Source organism: Alligator mississippiensis, chromosome 4 (genome assembly GCF_030867095.1).
Source record: "Alligator mississippiensis isolate rAllMis1 chromosome 4, rAllMis1, whole genome shotgun sequence".
In the NCBI taxonomy this organism is placed as follows: Eukaryota; Metazoa; Chordata; order Crocodylia; family Alligatoridae; genus Alligator; species Alligator mississippiensis.
In genome coordinates, this window is record NC_081827.1 from 101,674,718 (window position 1) to 101,698,186 (window position 23,469).

At 45.4% G+C, this 23,469-nt stretch overlaps 1 protein-coding gene across 2 annotated transcripts; it reads right to left on the reverse strand.

The window, feature by feature from the left end:
• Window positions 1-1,105: 1,105 nt before the first annotated feature.
• On the reverse strand, window positions 1,106-19,494 carry HMGXB4 (HMG-box containing 4). 2 transcript variants are annotated; one of them, XM_059726426.1, is made up of 9 exons: window positions 19,295-19,494; window positions 14,288-14,366; window positions 12,381-13,441; window positions 10,791-10,872; window positions 8,733-8,797; window positions 7,296-7,401; window positions 6,563-6,732; window positions 5,567-5,689; window positions 1,106-3,324 (listed from the first exon to the last, which is right to left on the reverse strand). In XM_059726426.1, exons 3-9 carry the CDS (start codon window positions 13,365-13,367, stop codon window positions 3,280-3,282), a joined length of 1,578 nt encoding a protein of 525 aa, XP_059582409.1. In that variant the 5' UTR covers window positions 13,368-13,441; window positions 14,288-14,366; window positions 19,295-19,494; the 3' UTR covers window positions 1,106-3,279. The 2 variants fall into 2 exon arrangements, with proteins under 2 accessions (XP_059582409.1, XP_059582410.1); XM_059726427.1 differs by lacking the exon at window positions 19,295-19,494 and adding an exon at window positions 16,384-16,533.
• Window positions 19,495-23,469: the final 3,975 nt, after the last annotated feature.

Genomic DNA, 23,469 nt, shown 5'->3' on the forward strand with positions numbered 1-23,469 from the left:
AGAAATACTGCAAGTTGCAACAACACCAGTAAGAACTTCCAGAAAATGTGCCCCTTGCTGTAATGTTGCACATGTAATAGGTCTGTTAAGAGCACCAAGGCCATTACCAAGTACCAATCCTCATTTTGACAAAGCTGCCTACTCCAAATGGCAAAGTCCAATTCCACATTGCTTCCATTTGTGCAGATTGTGTTAGCTCACGCTGCAGCCTCTGTAAGATGGACTGAACACTGGTTCTTCTGCCTCTGTGATTAGCCTGGCTTGTTAGCTCTGTTGTGGTCACAATAGTGGGGATAGGGACAGCTGAAAAAGCAATGGAAAAGCTACCATTTTTGCAATGGCGACTGCACTAGCAAGCCTAAGACCCCCACTTCCATGGTTTCAAATAAGCTGATACCATGTCTAAGTAGTAAACAAGCATGTTGCATGAGGTGAGCCTGAAATGGGGCCTGAAAGTCTGTAGTCCTTACAATGAAGAATTCCAGGAAAACTACTGCTTAAATGTGTTGAAATGGTTGTGGGTAGGTGTTTCCTGGTTATAACGTTATTTTCCTTTGAACTTGTGTTGAAATGTCTCCTTACAAAAAGTGCAACTTGAGTTGGTGAGGAATCACATTTTGCATGATCATCATATATTGGGACATTGCTACACAGAAGTTTTGAGCCTATAACTGAGTCTCTCTGCTCTTGAAAATAGGGTGTTTTGAAAGAGTATTACAAGATGTGATCCTGCCATTGCTGAGGGATCCTGAAACACTTGTATCATTTTGCCTGCCATTCACTGAATGGTAAACAAGGAGAGGGGCAGGCAGATAACCTGGTACTAGGGCATTTAAGTGACAACCCTCTGTAGTCATGCAGGTCTTTTACTGAGGCTGCTAAATGGTACAACTCAGTAATCTCCAAGTTGTATTTCAAGCAGCCTTTCATTAGAAATAAGACACTGAAGTACCCAGCCAAGAACCACAGGATGGGTCTAGATTTCAAATACCAGAGACATTTCATTCCATAAAACGAAATGCTAGGACAGCTAGAGTAGTGAGGGAAGTGACAACCAGCAAATTACAAATACCAAGCAAAAAAATAAATGACACAAAACTCCAAATGTTAAAAAAAATTATATTGTAAGTACAGTACAAAAAGTTTCTTTATACAATTGTAATGCAATCTGGATCAAATGGCAGGAAAATAACAAAAATATAAAAACTGCTAGTTCTCAGTCCAAAGTTTTTCCCTCTAGTACCAAATACCACAAGATACAGATTATACAAATGTGTACAAATTTTAAATAAAAATACAATACATTAGGGTTGTGTGTGTGTTTCTAAACTCTTCAAGAGTTTACTGTTATACAGATGGTAAAGCTAAAGCTGATCCCCTTCTGTTCCTTAGATAGAGATCTGCAAATCTTTTTCTTTGATACAATACTCCATCTCTTGTGGAGAGCTGGAAATGGAGCCAAGCATTTTATGCCACTTGCAAGAACCATGGTAAATGTCCAGATCCAGAAGCCAGACAGACTTTCCCATATCTCCAAGCTCCCTCAAATTCTGCTTCAAATTAGCCATATCTGGGTGAGAGATTTCTGCCTTATACTGAGGTTCTGAAAGAGTCCTGTTCCATCCACCAAACCAGCCCTTCTGATAGACAAATAAAAGCAACACTGAACTGGGAAAAGGGGAAGCTCTGCAAGAGACAGTAGCTGGGAAGGAAACTGGCAGGAAGCCCCTTCCAGGCACCTGAAGATTGGCTTTAAAATGAAATAGATTTAGGTCTCAGCAATAATGAGGAACAGCTCATTTTCAGCTGCCCTGGAAAAGAGAGAAAGCACAATTTGTAACAGCACAGAAGTGCTCTGATTCTGCTACTTTAACATCTGTAATGTTATAATGGAGGGCGAGGCCAAAGCCAAAATAAAAGGCTTCCCATTTCAGCTTCCACCCAACATCACTGGACACCCTGTTGGCCACAAGGGCTCAAAGTTTTGTTGGCTGCTATTCCCCCTTGCAGAGCCTAGCTTTGCCATAACAGATGCAGCTTATTCCTGCAGGAACTAGGGATGGGCACAGCTGATTCATATTTTCCACACACTTGGTGGAGGGAAGGACTTTTGTTTTTAAATTATATCTATATACACAGAAATATACAGGATAAATTAAAATCTATTACAGATATTGGTAAAAGTTAAATACACAATATGGACACCACGCACACATACACACAAGCCTATGTGAGAATCAAGTGCTTTCCTGCAACTCACATTGGAGGAGCAGGAGCTTGGAATGCCAACATGTGGCTGTGGGGAGCAGGGATCTGTCCAATGAACCCATCTGTGCCAAACCCAGCAATAACTCCTTCAATCTTTAGCATTAATTACTTCCTCTGGAGAATACAGCAGCACCAAGAGGATTCCATGCCTCTTCATAATACTGCTGGTGAAAGGGATGGGATCAGCAATCTTAGAAACTAAAAGTTTTCTACTCATAAAACCAGTACACGGACAGGGGCAGTGCAAGCTTTTTCCTCCTCTAACTGCTTCTTCCTTGCCAGAGTGGGCTAGCCCTCCTCTGGAGGAATTCAAGGGAGGTTCAATCTTCCATAATCCCAAATTCAATCTTTGGCCCTCTGCTGAGGATGCAATCTTGAGCTAATGGCAATGTAGATGCATGCCCACTGGAAGAGTCCAGACTCCTTGCCATCTCCAGGACTACTTTAATGCAAGCTACCAGCCAATTGACAAGAAAAACTTTCAGTCACTTGTGACTGGCTTGGGGGGATGGGAAAGAAGAGTGGAGAGGAGAGGTGACCAGAGGTGGTAACCTCAGGATTTCAACAGGCATCCTGTTTTCTCTCACAGACTGAAAAAGTGTTAGAAACAGGGCTGGTGATGTGTCAAGTGCTACTGCTTGGTCCAAAATAAACTAGCTTGTCTATCCATCATGGATAAACAGTCAGTTCCCAGGCCAATTCCAAATAAAAGGTTTCTTTGAATTTAAGGCTGATATATCAAAAGCTTTCTGACGTCTAATCACACAAACGCCTTTAGATTGGAGAATGCATTGAGCAGGTCACTCCCACCAAATTGGAAAGGATTCTCTCAGCTTATACTTCACAACTTTTCATAAAATTAATAAAAGTAAAATAGTTACAATCCTATGTATATACTATACAAATATAAAACTTTAAAACCCTACACACGGAGCCCTTAGAGTGCCGGTATAACGTGTATGTACACAGGTCAGTTACACAGAGGTGTGTACATCCCAGGGTCCTCTTCTGTCAAAGTCCAGGCATGATGTAGGCGATGTTGTCGAGTGTGTTTGACTGGGAAGAGAACATGTAATATTCTTTTTAAAAATGGGCTCTGACTCAAAAAGCTACAGAAACAAGGCTTTAATATAACACAATAGACTGGAGAAATCCCCGCCTTGTCATACAAGCTCCTACATGACGAGACCAACCCAAGTCAGAAGTCACCAGCACTCTAGGCCAGGGGTTCCCAACCCCCGGGTCGCAACCTGGTGCTGGGCCATGAAGGGTCGGCTGCCAGTCTGCAGGTGGGCTGGCTGCCAGACTGGAAGTGACTACAGACCAGCAAACTGCCGACTGGACATGACCTGCATACTGTGGCCTGGCAGCCAACCCTTTTTTATACTGTATTCAGTACAGTATTCAGTATAAAAAAGGGTTGGCTGCCTGCCTGCAGTATGCTGGTCACTTATGGTTCACAGTTTGCTGGTCCTCAGCATAAAAAGGTTGGGAACCCCTGCTCTAGGCTAACCAGCAGCCATGGAAATACTCTGTCTACTGCTCAGTCTGCTTGCAATCTCAATGCCTGGGAGCACAACAGGGGCATCTAGAATTAAGGGAACACTTCCTGTTGTTCTTAACTGCCTCTCTTACCCTATGTAACTGGTCCTAGAACTAGTGTGAAGAAACTCAGAAGAAATCCATATCCAAACCATATTATCCAGAGGGAAAACAGCGATAAGGGATCCAATTAAGGTGATGGAAGGGATACCAACGAAGTCCCAAACGCACATACAAAACCTTTGCTAGAATTTGCAATGTGTTAAGCTAAACAGAACAAGTAAACCACCATAATCCGTTTCAGATGTAAGGTGGGAGAGAGAGTTTCTCTGTGTTCCTAGAGTTTCCATACAAATCAGGTGGAAGTTTGAAGGACAATACAGTCCCCTGTGCCTCAGTGAAGACCATACAACTAAGGTCTGATTCCTGGTGTGCTGCACTCCCAAAGTTCATACTCAAAGACAGAGGAAATGGATTCTTTGCCAGTTTCTTGATTGATCCTACAATTTAGCAGCACCACCTATTAACTGAAAAGGTAAACTGCACCACAAGCACAGACACATCTAGCCTGCTTTGGGGACAAGAGAGTTACAGATGTAGATGAATTCTTGATATTAAAATTAGTCTGCTAATATCAGAGAAGTTCTCCAAGCTCCAGAAGTGAAAAATTAGCACTACCTCATCTAACACTCCCTAACTCTTTACAGAAATAAGAGGATCAAGCTGTCAAGTCATACACTGCATTAATGATGCTAGAAGGGTGTCAGAGCTCATAATGCTTTGGGCAAGGGAAAGCAGTACAAGAAAAAATGCCCAGTAGTAAAGTAGTCATAACTTGAGCAGGCAGGAGTACTCAGGTGACTCAGTTTATTAGAAGATATGCCAATAGCCAGCATGGGACTTCATGGCAGAACCTTTGTAAAACATGCCTGTTCATGTCACATCCACTGCTTTCTTCACATTTGTATTGCTATTCTTTTCTCTTGAATCAGACATGATTTCCCTTTGCTTTGTTCTACACATTTTGCTTCTTGTGACTTCATTTTTCATTCTTCTTTCAGTCCTCCTTTTTATTCATGTCTCCTCCTAATGTGGTCTTTTAAATCGCCCTGTCTGCTAATGTAATATGTTCTGTTTTTTCACTTGGATTCACACTATACCGGAGCTGCAGGATGTCTGTTCCCAAATGAGGGTTCAATAGCAAATGTGTTTCCGGCATGCAGGAGAGAACATGCAGCTAGCACCCGGCTATAGATGGACAAGAAAAGGTTTATCTTTGAAGGTGTTCAGTGCCACCCCTCACTGTTAGGAGCCATGTGCTTAATTGCAGTCACATGAACAATGCACACATGACCAAAAAAATTTAACAGGTGGGTGTATAGACCAGCTGTAGGGCCTGTAAATTCTTATTGCAAACTTGCATTAAAATGTCTAGTATGCATAGTTGCTTTATCTGCTTGAGATTGAGAGTTTCAGTCACTCAGAAATAGAAGCTACAGCTACTGTAATAAATGGATTAAAAAAAGACCAGCTTCCCTTGAATGGTTAGCATTTCCACAGCTTTCACTGAAAACTCATTAGGCAATGCCTTCTCAGAGAATTCTCTCATACATCCCACCCACAATAATAGTGCCCTAGCATGAAGTTTTCTGCACTGGAGACTCAGTGTCACAAAGCTCTGCCAATCAGAATTTTAACTCTCTTCCCATAAAAATAAGTAAGTCTAGAACCAAAATAAGAATCACATGGAACTCACCAAAACTTGCTTGGGGCAGCCATTCAGCTCAGGCAGTTGTGTGGTCAAACATGTTAAAGGGCCCAGAGCACAGATAATAGAATCTAAAAGCACTGACAAACTTCCTGAAACAGCCACCATCCCCTGGAAAGAATAAAGGAGGATCAAACTGAATGGAAAAGAACAGCAGAGATTAAATCTCACCACCCCATAACCTCTTCTCTTGCAAATATTAAGGACTTGCTCCTGAACTTCTCTAATCTACCTATTCTATTTGTGTAGTTACTACCTCATGCCAAGCATTTCATACATGTTTTTGAAGTTGTCTTGAAATTGGATACATTTGGATAATTGTTTTCCATCACCTAGTATGGTAATACATATTTAAACCTCAAACAAAACATGAAATGTCCTGGAAAACGCTGTCTCCCTGAACTCAAGGAATTAAGACTGTAGCTAGGGCTGCACTAATGTAAGGGATTTCTGGGTGGAGAATTACTTTTGCGCAGCTTCCTGTGAAAGAAGAGCCTTTGATTGTTAGAACAGAGCGAACAGCTCCCTTGCAGTAAAATCTCAATTGTCATCACTAGAAAAAAAAAAGGAGTTCATGCGCATTTGTTTTATTGGCAATAAAAGCATGTGGTATGCAGGACCGTGGGATGAGAGGATACTGCCACCTATTCAGCCCACTGAAGCTTTGAAACACAGAAGACTACATGTTAAAAAAGGCAATGAGAAAGATAACGTTGTCTGAACATGTCCTTAGAAAGCTGAAGGTGTTTGGCCTGAGTGCTGGCAGCAATAGCTTGGGTCTGCCAGCAACGAAAGTGTTACCAGATGTTTGGTGCCTGCTGGGTTCCAGGAAAAAGAACTTACTATATCCTTTGTTAATAAACAGGGACACAACAAAGAAACAGCTGACTCCATCTGTAATTTCTTTATACTAGAAGAACTTTGGCTAACTTGGGCTAACATGGGACACCTCTCCCCTGCTTCTATAATGGCACCTGTACTCACCTCTGTCTCCTGCAGCCTGTGTCCAATGAGGCTCAGAGATTCACCCAGCAATTGTAGATGTGCAGCTACATCAATGGGTTCCGTCTCAGGGACTTTGGCTGGTGAAGAGGATAATACCACAGTACTGGAGGGCGACTTCTTATGGGGTGAAAGTACTCCTGTCGGAGAAGCTGAAAACAGATAGATACAAAAAAACCCTGGGTTTTTTTCTCTCCCTTCCTTATAACAAGTCTATTGAGGATGCAAGCTCTTTAGAGTCAGGACTTTACATATACACATAAAAAGCACATATTCCACTTCTGGGTGTAGTATTAATATTAATACTTAGTGGTAGTATTGGTGGTAATATTAATACTTAGTGGTGATGGTGGAAAATTCTTTGATTTAACACCGATGCTAAGCTAATCATGCATTTTTTAATTCCAGCATCTAGTCCCTACTCAGAGCTTCCACCTGTTATGCCTTGCTTTACATCTTTTAAAATTAATCATGGTGGTTTAACACCACCATCTTTGTAGCTAAGAATCGGACAGGATATCCTTTTCAACTCTGCTGATGCCATTTCTTATCCTAGAGGGATTATTCTCGGTAACATGATGGATCAAGCATGGAAACAGAACTGATGAGTAGAAAGCTAGAAGAGAAAAGGAGCACAAGGGGTGCTTGCTCTTAACTGAGTACATAGTTGTTTGCTCTCCCCTACCCCCAAGACCTGGGCAAACGTAGCTACTACCTTTCACTTTTGGGGCACCCTCTGACGAGGTTGCCTTCCTCTTCACTGTTGTGGCCTCTGCTTTATTTTGCTTGTGCTGCAGATATTGAGCTTTCTGCTTCCAACTCTTCACAGAACATGATAAAAAACAAAGTAAGATTCAAACTGTTAGGCAATCCTGCTGCCAGAACTGGAATGTGAGAGGCAACTTTATGGATAGGTGACCAGCCAAGCATTTTTCATGAACAGGAACTAGACATCTGTGTGTGATTTGGGGGGGGGAGGGGGGAAGAGATGAGGGTGTTTAAGATTGCTCAGTTCCAGCCTGTAGGGGGCTGCCTTTTGTATGTATGAAGGTGGCAGTTGCAACAAGAGCATGCAGGCAACTGATTCATACAAAGTATTTTAGAAAAAAAAAAAAATCTTCTTATAGACTTATACCGAAGCAGAGCTGGAAGGGACCTCCAGGGTCATCTAGTCCAACCCCCTGCCTGAGGCAAGATCATCCCTATTAGGGCGGTATGAAGCTTTGGGTACTGATTCGATTCTGAGGAGATTCGGGCCAATTTGGTGGCCGAATCTCCAAATCCAAATCAAATCTAGGGACCAATTAAAAGGTCTGAATCAATTTGGAAAATATTCAGAGTGCTTCAGTGATTTGGGCACTCCCTGCCTGCTGCAGCAGGGAGCTGGACCTGGATTCAGAGCTGGTAAGTACGGGGAGGGGGGGGCTGGAGAAGGGGGGAGGAGACCATGGGGGGACCCTTGTCAGGCCCTATCCCCTGCCTGCTCCCCAAGCCCTCTCCCAGGGCTGCCCCACCTGGCCCCAGCTCCTGGTTGTTTAAAAAAACCAACCAAACAAAAACCCTACTCACTGGGTGCTTCCGAGTGGGGGGCAATCCCTGCTGCCCCCCACTCTGTCATGAGCCCCTCGACCCCCCCCCCCCAGCTCTGGCCCTTTAAGAACCCCCCCCCTCCCCTGACTCACCAGCTCTTGCAGCAGCCTTGGTGCTTCTGCAGACCCCCCACGCAGCACGGGGCAGCAGGGATCGCTCCCCCACCAGGCAGGAACTGGTGAGTCTGGGTTGTTTTTCTTAAAGCTGGGGCAGCCTTGGGGACGGTTGGGGAAGTGAGGGGGGGGGTGTCAGGGGGCTCCTGCAGAGCCCCCTCACGCAGCGCAGTGGGAATCCTCCCCGCCCCAGCACCCAGTGATGGAGCTGGGGTGGGCACGGCAGCCATTGCCAGGGCTAGGACAGCAGGCGGGGGATAGGCCTGTGTGATTCGAGTGAATCGATTTGGGACAGTGATTTGAATCACTGAATTGAATCACTGTCCCCCGAATCGGCCGAATCCAAAGCAAATACTAGCCGCTTCGCACAAGCCTAATCCCTATCCAAACCATCCTATACAAATCATAATCTAAACCCTACGTAAGACTGCTGTCATGGCTACGCTTACCAGTTTATCCTTCTCAGGTAGCTGCTTCCAGACTTCTGCCAACTTTTTGCTCAGTTCCCCAAAATCTAGTGAGGAAAAAGGACAGAACAAGGAAAAATGTTTTTTTTAAAAAGTCTGTGTAATTACAGAAACAGTGGGAAATTAGCTCACGTACATGCTTGTAGTGAATAGCTTGTTCCATGGCTAGTCCAAGAACTTATAGTGTCCTGGAGATTATTTCCAACATAAACCCTGCATATCTTCTAAACTGGAAAGGTCGATGTGGAACATATATAACTGCACTGGGAAGTTCTGTACGTGGAGGCTTCACAGTGCAAGGCAGGGACAGTTTTGCAGGTAAACAGAAATGAGGTTGGTCAAACTGTTACTCATGAGCAGGGATCCTGGTTTCCACCATTTAAAAATTGTAAATTCTCTAATAAAAATCCCAGATTCTCTGACTTAAACCCCCCAAATCCACGTTTTTCCACAATTAAAATGAAACACCAATATATATAGGTATCATATGGACAATGCTTCACTGATATATTTACAATTTTAAAGCAATACGGAAGCCTAACAGTACCTCAATTATTATAATAAAATTAATTCTAAATACCTATATATGTTGGTGTTTTTGTTTTTATCACAGAACATCAGAGCTTCCCCTGCCCCCTTCGCTCACAAGGATGCAGTCCAGCTGTGGCTGTGTCCACCTAACCCACTTTGTGGGGCTGAACAACCCTGATACACCAGTGTCCTGCCCCTGCCGTTGCCCCTCATTCCCAAACCATAACCCCCTGGCCTTCCTCGCTCCTGACTCACAGGCGCCCCCGCCCCCCCCGAACCCACAGGCCCCAGAGCCCTGCTGGTGCTCCTCAATCCCAAACTGCAGCCCTCCAACCCCCACAGGTGGCCTTCACTCCCAACCCATAGCCCCCTGGCCCTGCCACTGCCCCATAGTCCCCAACCCACAGCCTGCCACCCCCCCCCCTTGCCAGTGCCCCTCACTCATGACCTGCAGCCCCCTGTCCCCTCTCCTCTCCCTCACACCCTGCCAGAGGGGGCCCCCAGCTGCCAGAGCTATGGGGCAGGGACCAGGGCCCACAACCTCCTGCCCTCACAGTAGCATCTGAGCGTTGGCTGCCACGGTGGAGCAGAGCACAAAGCCCCCTCCCATGTGGGCTTTATGGCTGCAGCGGAGCCCGTTGGGGACAGTAGTGGATGCAGACAGCCTGCTGTGGGCTTGGGGCACTCTGTCCTGCTGCCCTTTCCCCAGGGGCCTCCACAGCCCAGCAGGCAGGACCTGGTATAGCGGGGCACAGCAGCACAGGGAGGCACAACGGAACCACGGGGAGCCCAGTGCCACCATGGCAAAGTGCCCTCTGCCCACCTGGCAGCAGCAGGGGACAAATGCCCCCTGCCCCCCATGCCCCTTTCTAAGAGTATGCACAGTGGCAGGGAGCTGCCCCCCACTCATCCTCTGGACGAGATGCCTGTGGCTCTGTCTCACTCCCCGCTGGGCCTTGCAGCTGCACATTCCCACCCTGGACCTGAGCCCCAGGTCACAGGCCCTGCTCCAACTGGGCAGCACCCCCAGCCCTGCCCAACTCCCTCCCTCACTGTGGGAGGCCTCAGTTCCTCCCCAACCCCCTGACTTACCTGGAGACAGCTGCGGAAGCTGCCCTCCACCACACTGTCTGGCTGCCAAGTGCATGTGTGTGCGCACATGCAAGTGGCACCCCTGCCTGATCACACTCATCCTGCTTCAGCCCCAAGCAGCCTCTTGTAGGCTGAAACTCTGCCAGCCTGCAAGGAGAAACCTGCTGTTTCCTGCATTATTCTCCTTTCAAGAAGGAAAAAGGAGAACATCTGCATTTTTCTCCTTAAAATAAATTCTTCAAAAAACTCGGATCCCCGCTCATGAAATCTCTTCCTCTTCACATGGCTGTCTCATATTCAAAGCCTAGTGGCAGACCTTTTGCTAGTGTTAGTAGATGACAGGACAAAGTGAGATGTCCTCGTATTCAATCAGAGAGCTGTACAACAACTGAGAAAGAGGCCTAGTTACTCTCTTACCTATCCCTGGATGGTCTGACACAATGGTTGCACGATACTCCTTACAGAACACCTGGTAGGCAGACATGTTTTTCTTCTTTGGCTGGAAGAAAGAAAAAAAGAAAGTGAGGGAAGTTTTTTAAATTATACTAAAGTCTATTTAAGTGTAAGGATTTCCTAGAATTTCTACAAAATCTTTCAGAAAAGGACTACTGTACATTGGTCCACTGGGGAGTAAAGGGAACTCCCAAGAAATGTAAGGAGTCTGAAGGAGAATTCTTTCATATTTTCTTGGTGAAATCAGCACTCATGAAAGTAAGGGCTTTAACTATTGATCAGAACCAGTCCTAGTCTACTTTTACCCTGCAAAAGCTCTGACAATGCATTTCATTCCCATACTGCAACAACATGTTATCCTAATACAGGATCAATGTACATTTCTACTAATACATCTCAGTTCTGACTTCCAGTACCACTTCGCACTACATTGCCATTACTCCTCACACATCCATCAACTCAGCTCAAATCCTGATACGTAACTACCTTTCATTCCAGTCCCAGCATCCCTACAAGGAGTGAGATATTAGCAACACAGTGACAGAAGCAGGAGACTCTGCCACCACAATCTGTGATTAGAGAAAGCCTACCCACATTTTAGACAAAACAGTCCATTTCATTGACTGAAATTTATGATGGGCTCTTGGATTATACCTGGCCAATTCCTGACACAATTCAGCTCAGTTTCTGTTAGTCTACTCCAGTGCTTCCCAACCTTTTCCAGCCCAAGGCACACTTACATTAATAAAAATTTTCCACGGCACATTTGTTAAGGCATTCCCCATCCTCAAACCTATTGTAGCTCACTGCCGTGGCAAAATTCGACGGCACACCCATTCCTTTCTGACAGCCATGGCACACTGGTTGGGAAACACTGGTCTACTCTGATTTCTCCCTGTGTACACCACATACTGCAACAGGTCCATTATCTTGCAAAACTCATTTATACAACATTCAATTTTCCCCACTTTCATGTTTATAAATTAGCCATAGAACTCCAGGTTCTCAGCTTACAACACAATTGGAAATGTGCCACTTCACAAAACTAGTATTTGCGCTGCCATATTGGACCAGATTAGTGACCAGTTTTAGTCCAGTATCCTGTCAAGACGCTTCAAAAAAAGGTGAGAAACTCCATAATGAACAGTTATGACAAACTACTCATAGAAAAAGTTTCTCACTAACCTCCATCAGTGAATGTCTGGCTATGCCCCTGCAGTACCCATCCCATTTGGTAGAGAACAGCAATAGTGAATTTTTTTTTTTGCAAAGCAGTTTCGGAAATGAACCGGTTAATGCCAATACTGCAGTTAACTTTGGGTTTCAACATTTAAAATTACTTTGAGATAGACAGGTCAGTTTGCACTTCTAAGTTACGTTTCAGAGAGACAATAACCTCAATATTCACTTGATTCACATAAACCCAACTGAAAGCTCCAGTTCTTGGACAATGGCAGCAATCTGAATTTGCAACTGCAATACCTGATACCTGACCCATAGTTATGCAACATCAAACTTTATATAGAACAATTTCTATTACCTGATGCCGTTTACCTTTTCTTTGTCCTTTTCTGCTTTCTCTGCCTTCTCTTTCTCCTTCTCTTCTTTTTTCTTCTTCTTCTCACTTTGTCCATCTACATGGAATACTGGAGGAGGTGGTAGAGGAGGAGGTGGAGGAGGGGGAGGAGGAATAGGAGGCGGTGGTGGCGGTGCAGGGAGGATATATGGGGTGCTGGGTGGAGGGGGTGGTGGTAGCGGTGGCGGCGGCGGCGGTGTTGATACTGTGACTTCTGCTACTGCCACCGAGGTAGGGAGTCCAGAACTCCTCTTAGACTTGGAGTGCTTCTTCTCTTTATGTTTCTCCTTGTCCTTTTTTTTCTTACTCTTTTTCGATTTCTTTTTCTTCTTAATCTCCCGGTAAGAGTCATCTATCACTAACTCTCCAGCCTCCAACTCTCCCCCAGAGGATGAACCTGATTCTAATGGAGGCTCCAACCCTGAAATGTCATACTCACTCCCATGGCCTTCTGAGAAAAAGGAGGTGTCAGGGCCAAATCCCTCAGAGATGGGCGCTGGATGTGGGTCTGGTGGTGGCTTGTGCTTCTTCCGGGATGACTTCAGCAAGCTCTGAAACTCATGCCCCAGAAGGAATGATCCTTGTTCATCTCGGGCTGATTTCTTGGAGGATTTTTTTGTTGCTACTGGTGCTGAAGAGTAGGGGAATGACTCCTCATCTGCTGCGCTGCCTCCTTTCTCCTTTGGTGAAAGGATAAGCTTCATCTTCAAACCATCAGGCTCACGTAGGGTCAGCGTCTCGGTGTTTACATAGAGTGGTTTCATTTTTTTGGATTTGTGGAAGCTCCCATCATCCAGTGATGCCTCTCCACTGCTCCCACTAAGCTTCTTCTTGTGGTGCTCCTTTTTGCTCTCTGAGTACCCAGAGGCAGTAAAGGAAGAGAAAGATGACTTTTCTGAGGTCTTTTTTGAAGCCTTGGAGCCTGTGGTAAGAGGCGTGGTGGTGATAGCCTTGAGGAGGTCCATGGCTGTGTCAGCAGAAGTTGGGCTTGACACTGCTTTTTTCTTCTTCTTTGATGGTAGTTCCAAAGGTGAAAGGTCTAAAAGGGACCAAACCAACACACATCAAACTCATCTCCTCCAAGGCAACCCCTCTTCCTACACTGGTCTGAAGTATGACAAGAGTCCCACAGAACTCCTTATGCTCAGAGCTAGCTGGTTATTGTTCTGGCACAGAGAAAAGACCTCTATCCCCTATGGCCAGTGCAAGTCTTCCTTTGCAACGTGAAACAAGCTACAGATGAAGAGAAGCCATAGACTTCGAGCTGGTTAACAGTATAAACTGTGAAGTTGATCAGAACACTTTTGATAAAATATATTTTTGCCAAAAATATGCTACTTTCCTGAAGCCAACCCATTTCACAGAGATGTGCTTATCACAACAAACTACCGCCTAAGGTCCACTGTTTTCTGGTTACTTCTAACCTGAGCTTTTCACTCTGAAAAGTTATTTTGAGAAAACTCTTTAAATTTATGGAAACATTTGAAAGATTAGTTTTTGTTTCACTACAGAAAAAGAACACGTTTTGACACCTTGAAATACTTTGTTCTGCAAGTAAGTCCACAGCTTGTTGTGATAACAGAATGCAAAAGTCACATAAGAAGGGCATGTTAGGGAATTGTGACTGCTCAGTGAATAAGACCTTGTTGTGTTGGAACCCAAAAATATTAGTTCTTCATCCCTCCTCTGCAACCTGGGGCTTTCTGTCCACCTGCTGGGTATGCATCAGCTTTTGCACTCCCCAACAGTTGGTGACTCCTAAATGAAAGAGCGCTGAATACAAAACTGTTACTCTGGGTTAGCAAGTGACCCTTCCTTAAAACCAGGGATCTGTAAGTCTTTCCATCTGCCCCATTTCCTTAATCCTGGCCACCTGCTATCCTACCTCCGTGATAGAACTCATCGGAGGAATGCTTCCTCTTCTTCTTGTGTGATTCTGTCCCCAGAAAGAAAAGCTCACTGTCCTGGAAAAAGAAGAAATGAGTTACAAAGACAGCAGAAAAAAAGAACAAATGTGCACTGGATACTGATGCAGGTAATTCTGGAAACCAATATTATTATTATTATTTATATTAGTACAGCAACAAGGAACCCTAGTCATGACGATGACTTTACAGTAGATGCTGTACAAACACAAAACAAGAAGAAGGTCCTTGCCCCAAAGAGCTTACAATCTAAGATAAACAACAGAGAGATATGGATAGGCAGGGGAAGCAATGATTATCAGTCAGCATATGTAAGGCAATGCCTAAAGCACATCAGCAACCTGACTGCTGTTGAGATTTCCATAGATACTTGAAGGACAGATATTTATGGGAGATGCTTCTCACGCGAGACTGGCAACATGGAAGATGATAAAAAAGGAGCCTGTTTGAAAATCTAACAAGCTGGCAATGGCAGCTGACATCAGGGCTTGATCGAATGCAAGAGTTGACCTCACCGTACTGAATGAGAGATGGTAGGTAAGGAGAGAAAAGGCTGTGAAGGGCCTTACAAGTGGACACAAGTAGCTTGTTTGATGTACTGGAGAAGGGGGAACCAGGAGAGAAATGCAAAGGGAGGTGACCTGGCCAAAATGACTGACTGGGAAAATGTTCTTACAGATACACATCACAAAACACTTTCATTATTTATTGACCATTATGAAGGTAAAAAATAAGTTTGTTTGGAGGAATCCAGATGAGGGATGGAAAATGAACCAGCAAATGAAAAAGCAAAAGCAGAAAACAATAGTTTTCCACACCTGCTGAACTTTAAAAAAAGATCCTCTTTTAGTTGACTCCAAAAAGCAGAAATTTTGGTTCAGAGAAGAAAGTTTAAAAAAAACTTAAGTTGCCAGTATCTATTTTCAGTTTTTTAACATCCCATGGAGATGAATGGAGCAGTTTGGAGCTCTTGGTTACCTGCAGCACTGCAATAACTAGAATCTTCTTCTTTAAAAGACTGCCTAAAATCCTGCTCTCCCTTCATCTATCATGAAGTCACACATCAGAGACAAAACAACTGGGCTCGACTCCTTCTCAGAGCAATACAGCACTACACTTCAAACCATAAACTGTCCCTGAGCAACATGGGATATTCCCTGAGCTTTGCTTACAAGTCTCTGCAGGACACTTCCTCAAAACAACCAATTCTCCCACCCTACTCCAACTAGGGTGGTCATCATAGAGGACAGTCCGGTTGTCCTCCGTCTTCTAGTGATACGAAACTGACGCCTTTATGTCTCTTTACAAAGAGAAAAATAGAGGACAGAGTAGCAGAAAACCGAAATGCCCTCTATGATGGCCACGCTAACTCCATCACAAGCTTTTATGTGCATCCTTTCACCTTCAGCCTTTTCTTCCAGGTCTTCCTGACCTGAGCTGCTATCTTTTCCTCTTCCTGCAGCTGATCCTTGTAAGTGCGCTTTCTCTCTTGCTGGGTTCTGCCTGCTGTCAACCCCACATCATGAATACTTCAGTCACCCCCTAAGAACTGTAGAACTGATGAGTGTGATGGGAAAGGAAAGAACTGAGACCCCATTAAGGAACAATGGAAGCTAACTCTTTCTGCATAAAATGCAACAGTCACAGCAGCAAAAGTTGACACAGACTGATGCACAAGAATGAAAAAATACTTGGGTCTGCAAAGTAGCATCTTCCTTTACCTCAGATGCAGGAATGAGGCTCAGTGTTCACCAGAGTCCAAGGTTTCATTCCTAGGCCTTATTTGTCCCCCGAGACAGCAGGAGCTAAGAATGCTGTTGAGACTAAACTCATCCCTATTTAGGTTTCAAGTTCCAGGGAATTGACAAGAACAAGAAATCCTGCAGAGGCAGAGATTAGCAGTCAGGGTATTTGCATTCTGAAATACTCCCTGCTATACTCACGATCTAGTCCTAGTACCTCACAACTAGGGCGCCCAGATTGTGGAATAACCTCCCTCCAGAGGTGATACAAATCGCCTACCCTGGAAATCTTCAAGAGGAGACTGGACCATTACCTTGCTGGGGTCACCTGACCCCAGTTGTCTTTCTTGCTTGGTGAAGGGGGCTGGACCCGATGATCTTCCGAGGTCACTTCCAGTCTTACAATCTATGAATCTCACTTCCTGAGGCCAGAACAGGCTTGGAACGCTGTGGAAACCCAGCCTGATGCCTTAGGGTTTAGCAGACTGGCTTCTTTTCCCACTCTGACTACATAGGCCGGCAAAGGCTGTGGCAACTCTCTCAGATTATGAAGCAGTCATACCTTCTTTCTTCTTGGAGCCATCATAAGCCCTGGTGGTCTTGCAGGAGCCTGAGAATGTGTTCCCACATCTGGGCTCCTTCCCCTGTTCCCATCTAAAGAAAAAGGTCTAAGAAACAGAGAATGAAAATAATGTAGAATCTTAAGTAGAATCATAATGGCAAAGAGGAAACCGCTCGTATGGAACTGCACGGCAATTCACTAGAAGAAAGTTGGGAAGGGGAAAGTGTGCTTCCTTGTGAGCTCATAATCATGCTTAAAGCTTGGTATGCTTTGCTCTAGATAACTTATATTATTTGGGGGGTGTTAATAATAGAGTTAAAAAGAACCCCCTTCCACTTCAAAATATCAAGCTGATGAAAACATGTATTTTAACAAAATGAAAAAGGTATAGTCAGAAGGCTTGCACTGGTTTTCATAATGACACACAAACTGAAAACAGAGATGATGACAAAACTGTTAACTGTCAGCAGTTATTGTAAGAGTGGGTTGCTTTAAGAGAAATTCTAAACTCCTGTATTTGGGTAGACAGAGAAGAACCCAACTGGGGGCTAGATTGTATGCAATGAGCAGATTTCAGTTCTGTTACATTGACTAGAGGTTTTTTGGGTGAAGATGTACACCCTTCAGAAAGACCTGCATTCCCTAACCCAAACCATATCACTGGAGCCCTTCTGAGTGCCAACCTGGGAGAGGGGAAAGAAAGGAAGAAAGCACTCCCTTTTCCTAAGGCCTCTGCAGCACTCCCAGCCCCTGCCTGCTGAGGGAATTCCAGGTTGAGCCATGCTGATATATGGTTGCTGGTACAGGTAAGAGATGGTTGTTTATTTTACCATTATGCAATAGCTGTATTACAATTCTCTAAGAGAAAACAGCTTGTATTCTTCAGTCAGAGACAAACTTATTGGTAGAAATAGAACATTTAAAAAACCAAGCTGTTCTAGCCAACATTTTATTGTGTTTTTTTTAATGTTCAACTATGAATAAGAAACCGAGCAGTCAATATTCTGATTAGCTGAGATAACCATCATGCCACACTAGGGTTACATTTTAAACTCTTTGGGGGAGAGAACTTGCCTTTTCATGCTGTGTGAAATTTCTCTCTATAACTATATTTATAAATTAAAATACATGGACACACTTCCAAGCTGTATAAACTACTGGCTGATATTAAAACATTAAATATCTGTTCAGCCTTTAGCAGGTTCTAAACCAGTGGTCTCCAACCTTTTTAAGTAGGAGATCACCTTTGGCATTTAAAAGCAACCCAAGATCTATCATGCACTGCTGCCACCCCTCCCTGCCCAGCAGGTAAGTCCGGGGAGAGAAGGGGGGGGGGGGGGGCAGATGGGGCAGAGGAAGAAAAAAATATTTGGGGGCACACTTCCCCAGCAGGTAAGTCCCACCCAGCCGGGGCCCCACTCAATTTGCCCCTGCTCCTGCCTCTGCCGCACTGTCCCTCACCACACAGGCCTCCATCTAGCCCCTGTCCCTTCCCTCCCCCATGGACTAAGCTGCTGGGCTGGGGCGCGTGTGTGCACGCACACAGGCACTCAGCCCCCCACCCCAGCTTCAGATCAACTCCAAGAGGCTCCGAGATCTACTGGTGGATCTTGATCCACTGGTTGGTGATGACTGTTCTAAACCCTTCCCTCCTCAAACACATACAAGTAAGTAGGAAGTTTTTGTTACAGTCCACAAAGTGAAGAGATTTGTTCTCCAACTACTCGGAAGAAGTATTGGGCACAGAAATTAAGTCACACCATCATGAAAACATGTGAAACCCCAATGGCACATACGGCAAGTCCTAGGTAGAATTCACGTAATACCACAGTCTATATAAGAAACAAGGACAATGACAGCTTCCTGCCCCCTCCCCCACAGTAGGCTTACAATCTTAAGGGCCAGATACGAACATAGGAGTTGCCAATAGCTAGGTCAGACCAGAGGTCCACCGTGCCCAGTTTCCTGTGTCCCAGACTCCTGGGGACAACAGGGCTGTTTTCCTGTCCCTGGCCTGCTCATGTCCCCAGGCAGGGTTTCACCAGGCAGTGCCCACTGGCTCCCTAGACCCATCTGGGGGCCGGTGGGCATAGTACTGTGTACTCTGCTCCATGTCCCCCCTTGGTGCCCTCGTTTCAAACCTATGGCTTTCACTCCCATTCCCGTTTTATATTTTTTTGTGTCCCAAGCAATCAGTGCCATGCCCCATCAGCAAGGGGGGCTTTGTCCCGCATCAAAAGGCCTGTGCCCCACTGAACCCTTGGGGACTGCGTGGCTGCTTTCCTGTCCCCCATCCATTCATGTCTCTGGGCAGAGTTTCACTGGGCAGTATCCAATGGCTCCCTGCACTTGTTTAAGGGCCAGTGGGTGTCACCCTTTGGTGCACTTATTTTGACACTCTGAGCTTCCCATGCCTGTTTTCTCCTTCGTTAATAGAGTTCAGCCGACACCCCCCCAGCAGCCTCCCTAATAACAGTGTGGGGGGGGAGGCGGAGGGGGTAACTACTGCTCTGTGGGCCTCAAGCCCACATTAACTGTGTGCACCCAGTAGGCCAGTGTCCCACGGACCCCCCCCGCCCTGGCCCTGGCCCTGGCCCATCCCCGTCTCACTCCCTTTGCTTTCCTGTCTCGACAGTTTGAAGCGGCCCCGCGCGGCCTCTCACCCTGGCGGGCTCCAGCCTCGCTCCGGCCCGCGGCCCCGCGCCTCCAGCCAGCCCTGGGGTCCTCCCGCCGCCTGGCCCGGGGTGAGGGGGTGGGGAGGGGGCCGAGCGGCCGCTTCCCTTCACTCCGCTCCGCCGCTTCCCGCCTCGCCACCGCCACCGCCACAGCCCGCGGCCGCCATCTTGCAGGGGGGGAGGGGGGCGGGGAGAGACGCCGCGCGGCTCCGCCGGCCAAGCAGAAGCAGCGGAGCGCCGAGCGCATCGATAGCCGAGGCTCTTCGGCCGCTGCTGCGCACATCGGGGTGAACCCTAAGGACTGCCCTCCCCGGCTGCACCGCCTCGCCTCGCCTCGCCCCAGGGCGGGGAACACAAGCTGAGGCCCCTCCCCCCCGCCGCCTACCTCGCCTCGCATCCTGCCCCAGGGTTCAGCGGGCGTCACGTGACGGGCGAGCCCGGCCGCGCTTGGTCACATGAGCGGGGCCTGGACTACAAGTCCCAGAAGCCCCCCGCGCTTAAAGGGCCCGCGCCCCCCGCCACCTCAAGCGGGCACGCGGGTAGTGCCGGGTAAGAGCGCCGCGACAGGGTATGGTGATACTCCAGGATCCTGGTTTTCTTTGATTTGAAAAAATCCCGAGTTTTCAGTTTAAAAAAAGGAACCCCAAATCGACATTTTTCCATGATTAAAATGAAGCACTATCTATCTATTTATATATCTATACAGGATTAACACACTAATGTTATTAATGATATTAATAGATTGGGCATGATGATAAATGCTATACTGATCATGCAAGTGATATATATTGACATATCAATAAATTAATATGTTAATATATACTACAGTACAATATAATGTAATGTAATATACTATACTATATTAAATGATGTTAAGATATTTCATATATTCCATTATATTTCATTGCATATTATATTGCATCATATATATAATATTATATATTGCACCATTATATTACCTTACATTATATATTATATGATATATTGTGTTATATCTTGCATCGTGTTATATATTGTGTTATATAGTGCATTATTATGTTAGATCATGTATTATATATTGTGTTATATATTGCATTATTGTGTTATATATTATTACATATAATACATTCTGTTATAAAATATTACTATGATTACTATATGAAGTGTGTGCAATAAGAGATCACTCCAAATGATCATCAGCTGCAGCGTAATAGGGCCCTCAAGCAGCAATTCTCAACCGGGGGGCCACAACACCCTGGGGTGCCTAGAGATCCTTTTGGGGTGCCCCAGGGGCCACACACTGTTAGCACTGTTAGGTGCGGGCCTGGGATTTGCTAGCTCAGACCAGAGGTTTCAAATAGGAATCCACGGTGTTGAAAATGTTTGGATCTGCTTGATCTTTCTGAGAACTTTGTAGTAGAAGAATTGCTCAGTTGTCTTTCCAGAGTCAAATCAAGAGTGAAAGCTAAGAACCGGCATTTTTCAAGGGGTGCCTTGAGTCTGAAAAGGTTGAGAACCATGGCTTCCAAGCATTGGTGGAGACCGGAGCCCTCACTGTCAGTGTCTACAGTGTGTAAACACACAGCAAGTGCCAGTGCTTGTCATAACAACCCCTAAGTGTGCACATGGTTTACTTACCAGAACAGTGCCAATGAAACATTTGTGGGATCAAGGCCTGAAACGGTATTAATTCCACGCGTTCTCACAAATCTACATGCCTTAGGTTGGCCCCCACCATCAATACGGATCTCTCCCTACAATGCTGTTGTTCCTCTAGTCCCTGCCAAAAGAGGGGAGATGCCTTTTTCCTTGTTGTCCATATTCATTCCTTACCGGAGCAAAGATTTCATCAGTACTGCTCCTGTGCCTGAATTTCACACCTAGAACTTGCTAGGCATTCAGCAGTACATGATGTTGCTAGTCCAGTCTTGCCTTTGCCAGATTATTGTTTGTATTGTAGGAGGACCTCGGAGTCACAGGTCTGTGCCCCATTCTGCTAGGCACCAGTGACATACCGTGGGTCTCCAGTGTCCGAGGGCCAATGCCTGCATTTGTGCCCACCCTGTTTGCAGCTGATTGCCAATCAGGGGGAGGGAGGGGTCCCCTGGCGGGTGATTTCCAAGCCTGGAAACACCAGCAGCAGTTCTGGTTTCACCAGAAGTGCCACCAGGGGACCAAGTACCCTGTGAAGGGCCCGGCCTGCACCCCCCTTCCCCCCTGACAGGCCATCTCCCAGGGGCATTTCCCCCCACATTGGTACGCCACTGCTAGGCACCATATCCACACAATGAAAAGATGGCCTTGTCACAAAGCTTTTATGGTTTCACCAAGTATTACTCCTGACCGATATTGCAGCCCTCATGGCAATACGACTTGTTTTACAAATATTTACTGTCATCTCACAGACATCAGATTGGACAGGCTTGGTCGAGACTGCATGAGTATGAATAGGGAGGAGGCAGGTGTGACATCACCAGGGAGGGCAACAGTGTGCTTTTAAAATGAGAAGGCTGATTTGGAATAGGGTTTAGAGATAGCAAGGAAGTTATAAAGAGATCTAGTAGCTTGATAGCATGTTTCCTATTCTGCTCCCTGGTATAAAAAGGATTCTAGGTCTCCTGAAGTTTAATGATTTCATCAGCTAACGGTTCAGAGGTATCAGACTGTGTCTGTGATGGCGTGCAGGGGAGTGCATGTTTTTTATTCAGTCAAAAATACAGAAAGGAGCAGCTCCCTTGAAGCGAACCATTTTATTTATTACTGTTCAAGTTACTATAGCATGAAATTTGCACATAAAGCCATTGAAGCATTAAAAGGCTATACATCATTCAGACTTCCCCTGATGATATCCATCCAAACCTCTTCCTAACCCTGCAAAATATTAATATAATACCTAGCTTTTATATGGCACTTTTCATCAGTAGATAACTATTCTAAACAAAGTTATTCTAAAAAAAAATTATTCTAAAAATTCATCTGAAAGCTTGCAGATACATACAATGATTTGTTTGCAAATATCTAGTTGGTCTAATAAAAGATATCACCTCTTCCAAGAGTTTTGATTCCTTTATTCTAAAAAAAAAATTCAGTCAATCTCTCTTTTCAGAGTCAATCTGTGAAGATAGCTAGCTAGCATGGAACACAGGAATTTACATCCTGTATTCAAACAACCTAGCATTTCCTTCTTTTGGACTATCCAGGGATTTTATTAGCATACAGATCTGGGCAGTAGGGCTGTGTGAAGCTTTAGTCCCTGATTCGATTTGGCGGAGATTTGGCCCTATTCAGTGGCTGAATCTCTGAATCCGAATCGAATCAGAGGACCCTTTAATCTCTCTCAATCAAATCGGAACCCTCTGAATCGATTCAAAAAGATTTGGTGATTTGGACATAGAGACAGCTTTAAATGTTTTTTCTACGTACCTCTAGGTAGCAGGGGCTCGTGAGTCCTGCAATGCTGGGGTGCATGGAGTGTCTCACAGAAGCATGGGGGGGGCTCTCCCCAGCATTCTTGGCAGCAGATCTGGAAGTGGACCAGAAGCACTTCTGGTCTGGAATGGGCTTCCAAAGGAGGTGGTGCTCTCTTGGGGGTCTTCAATATGAGACTGGACAAGCACCTAGCTGGGGTCGTCTGACCCCAGCACTCTTTCCTGCCCAGGGCAGGGGGTCAGACTCGATGACCTATTGGGGTCCCTTCTAACCTTAACATCTATGAATCTATGAGCACGTAAGCTGAGGTTAGGTGACTGTCTCCTATTGAAAAGTCCCACTAAGTGCTCATGTACATCTTTATGATTGTGAATACTTTTAAAAATCTGGCATTGAGGCCCCTGCCCAAGGTCACACAAATAGTTTACAACAGAACATAGAACTGAGAGTTCCTAAACCCCAGGGCTAGGGACAGAAGTTACACATAAAACGGCTTAAGTGATCAGAAACCTGTTTAAACCTGTAATAGAACATAAGTTCAGTGCACATAAGCCAGTTTCAAAATGGCCAAAACTGATTTACGATAAACCTGGTTGAATGTAGTATCAGACTTAACTGATTTGGGTCAAACCAGTTTATGCAACTTCTTTCCTAGACTTGTTCCTGGTTTAAGTTAAACCAGAGCCCCCCAGCATCCCAGCATGCTCTGGAGCTGTGGGCTGGGTTGCGCTTTCTGCTTTCTGAGCCAGAGCTCT

Coding starts and splice junctions, on each gene's coding strand:
- HMGXB4 (XM_059726426.1), bottom strand. CDS start 13,367: ATGGACCTCCTCAAGGCTATCACCACCACGCCTCTTACCACAGGCTCC. Junction 7,402..8,732: donor TACCTGAGAAGGATAAACTG/GTAAGCGTAGCC, acceptor TGTTCTGTGAAG/AGTTGGAAGCAGAAAGCTCA. Junction 3,325..5,566: donor GCTGCCCCAAGCAAGTTTTG/GTGAGTTCCATG, acceptor TTCTCTTCCCAG/TCAAACACACTCGACAACAT.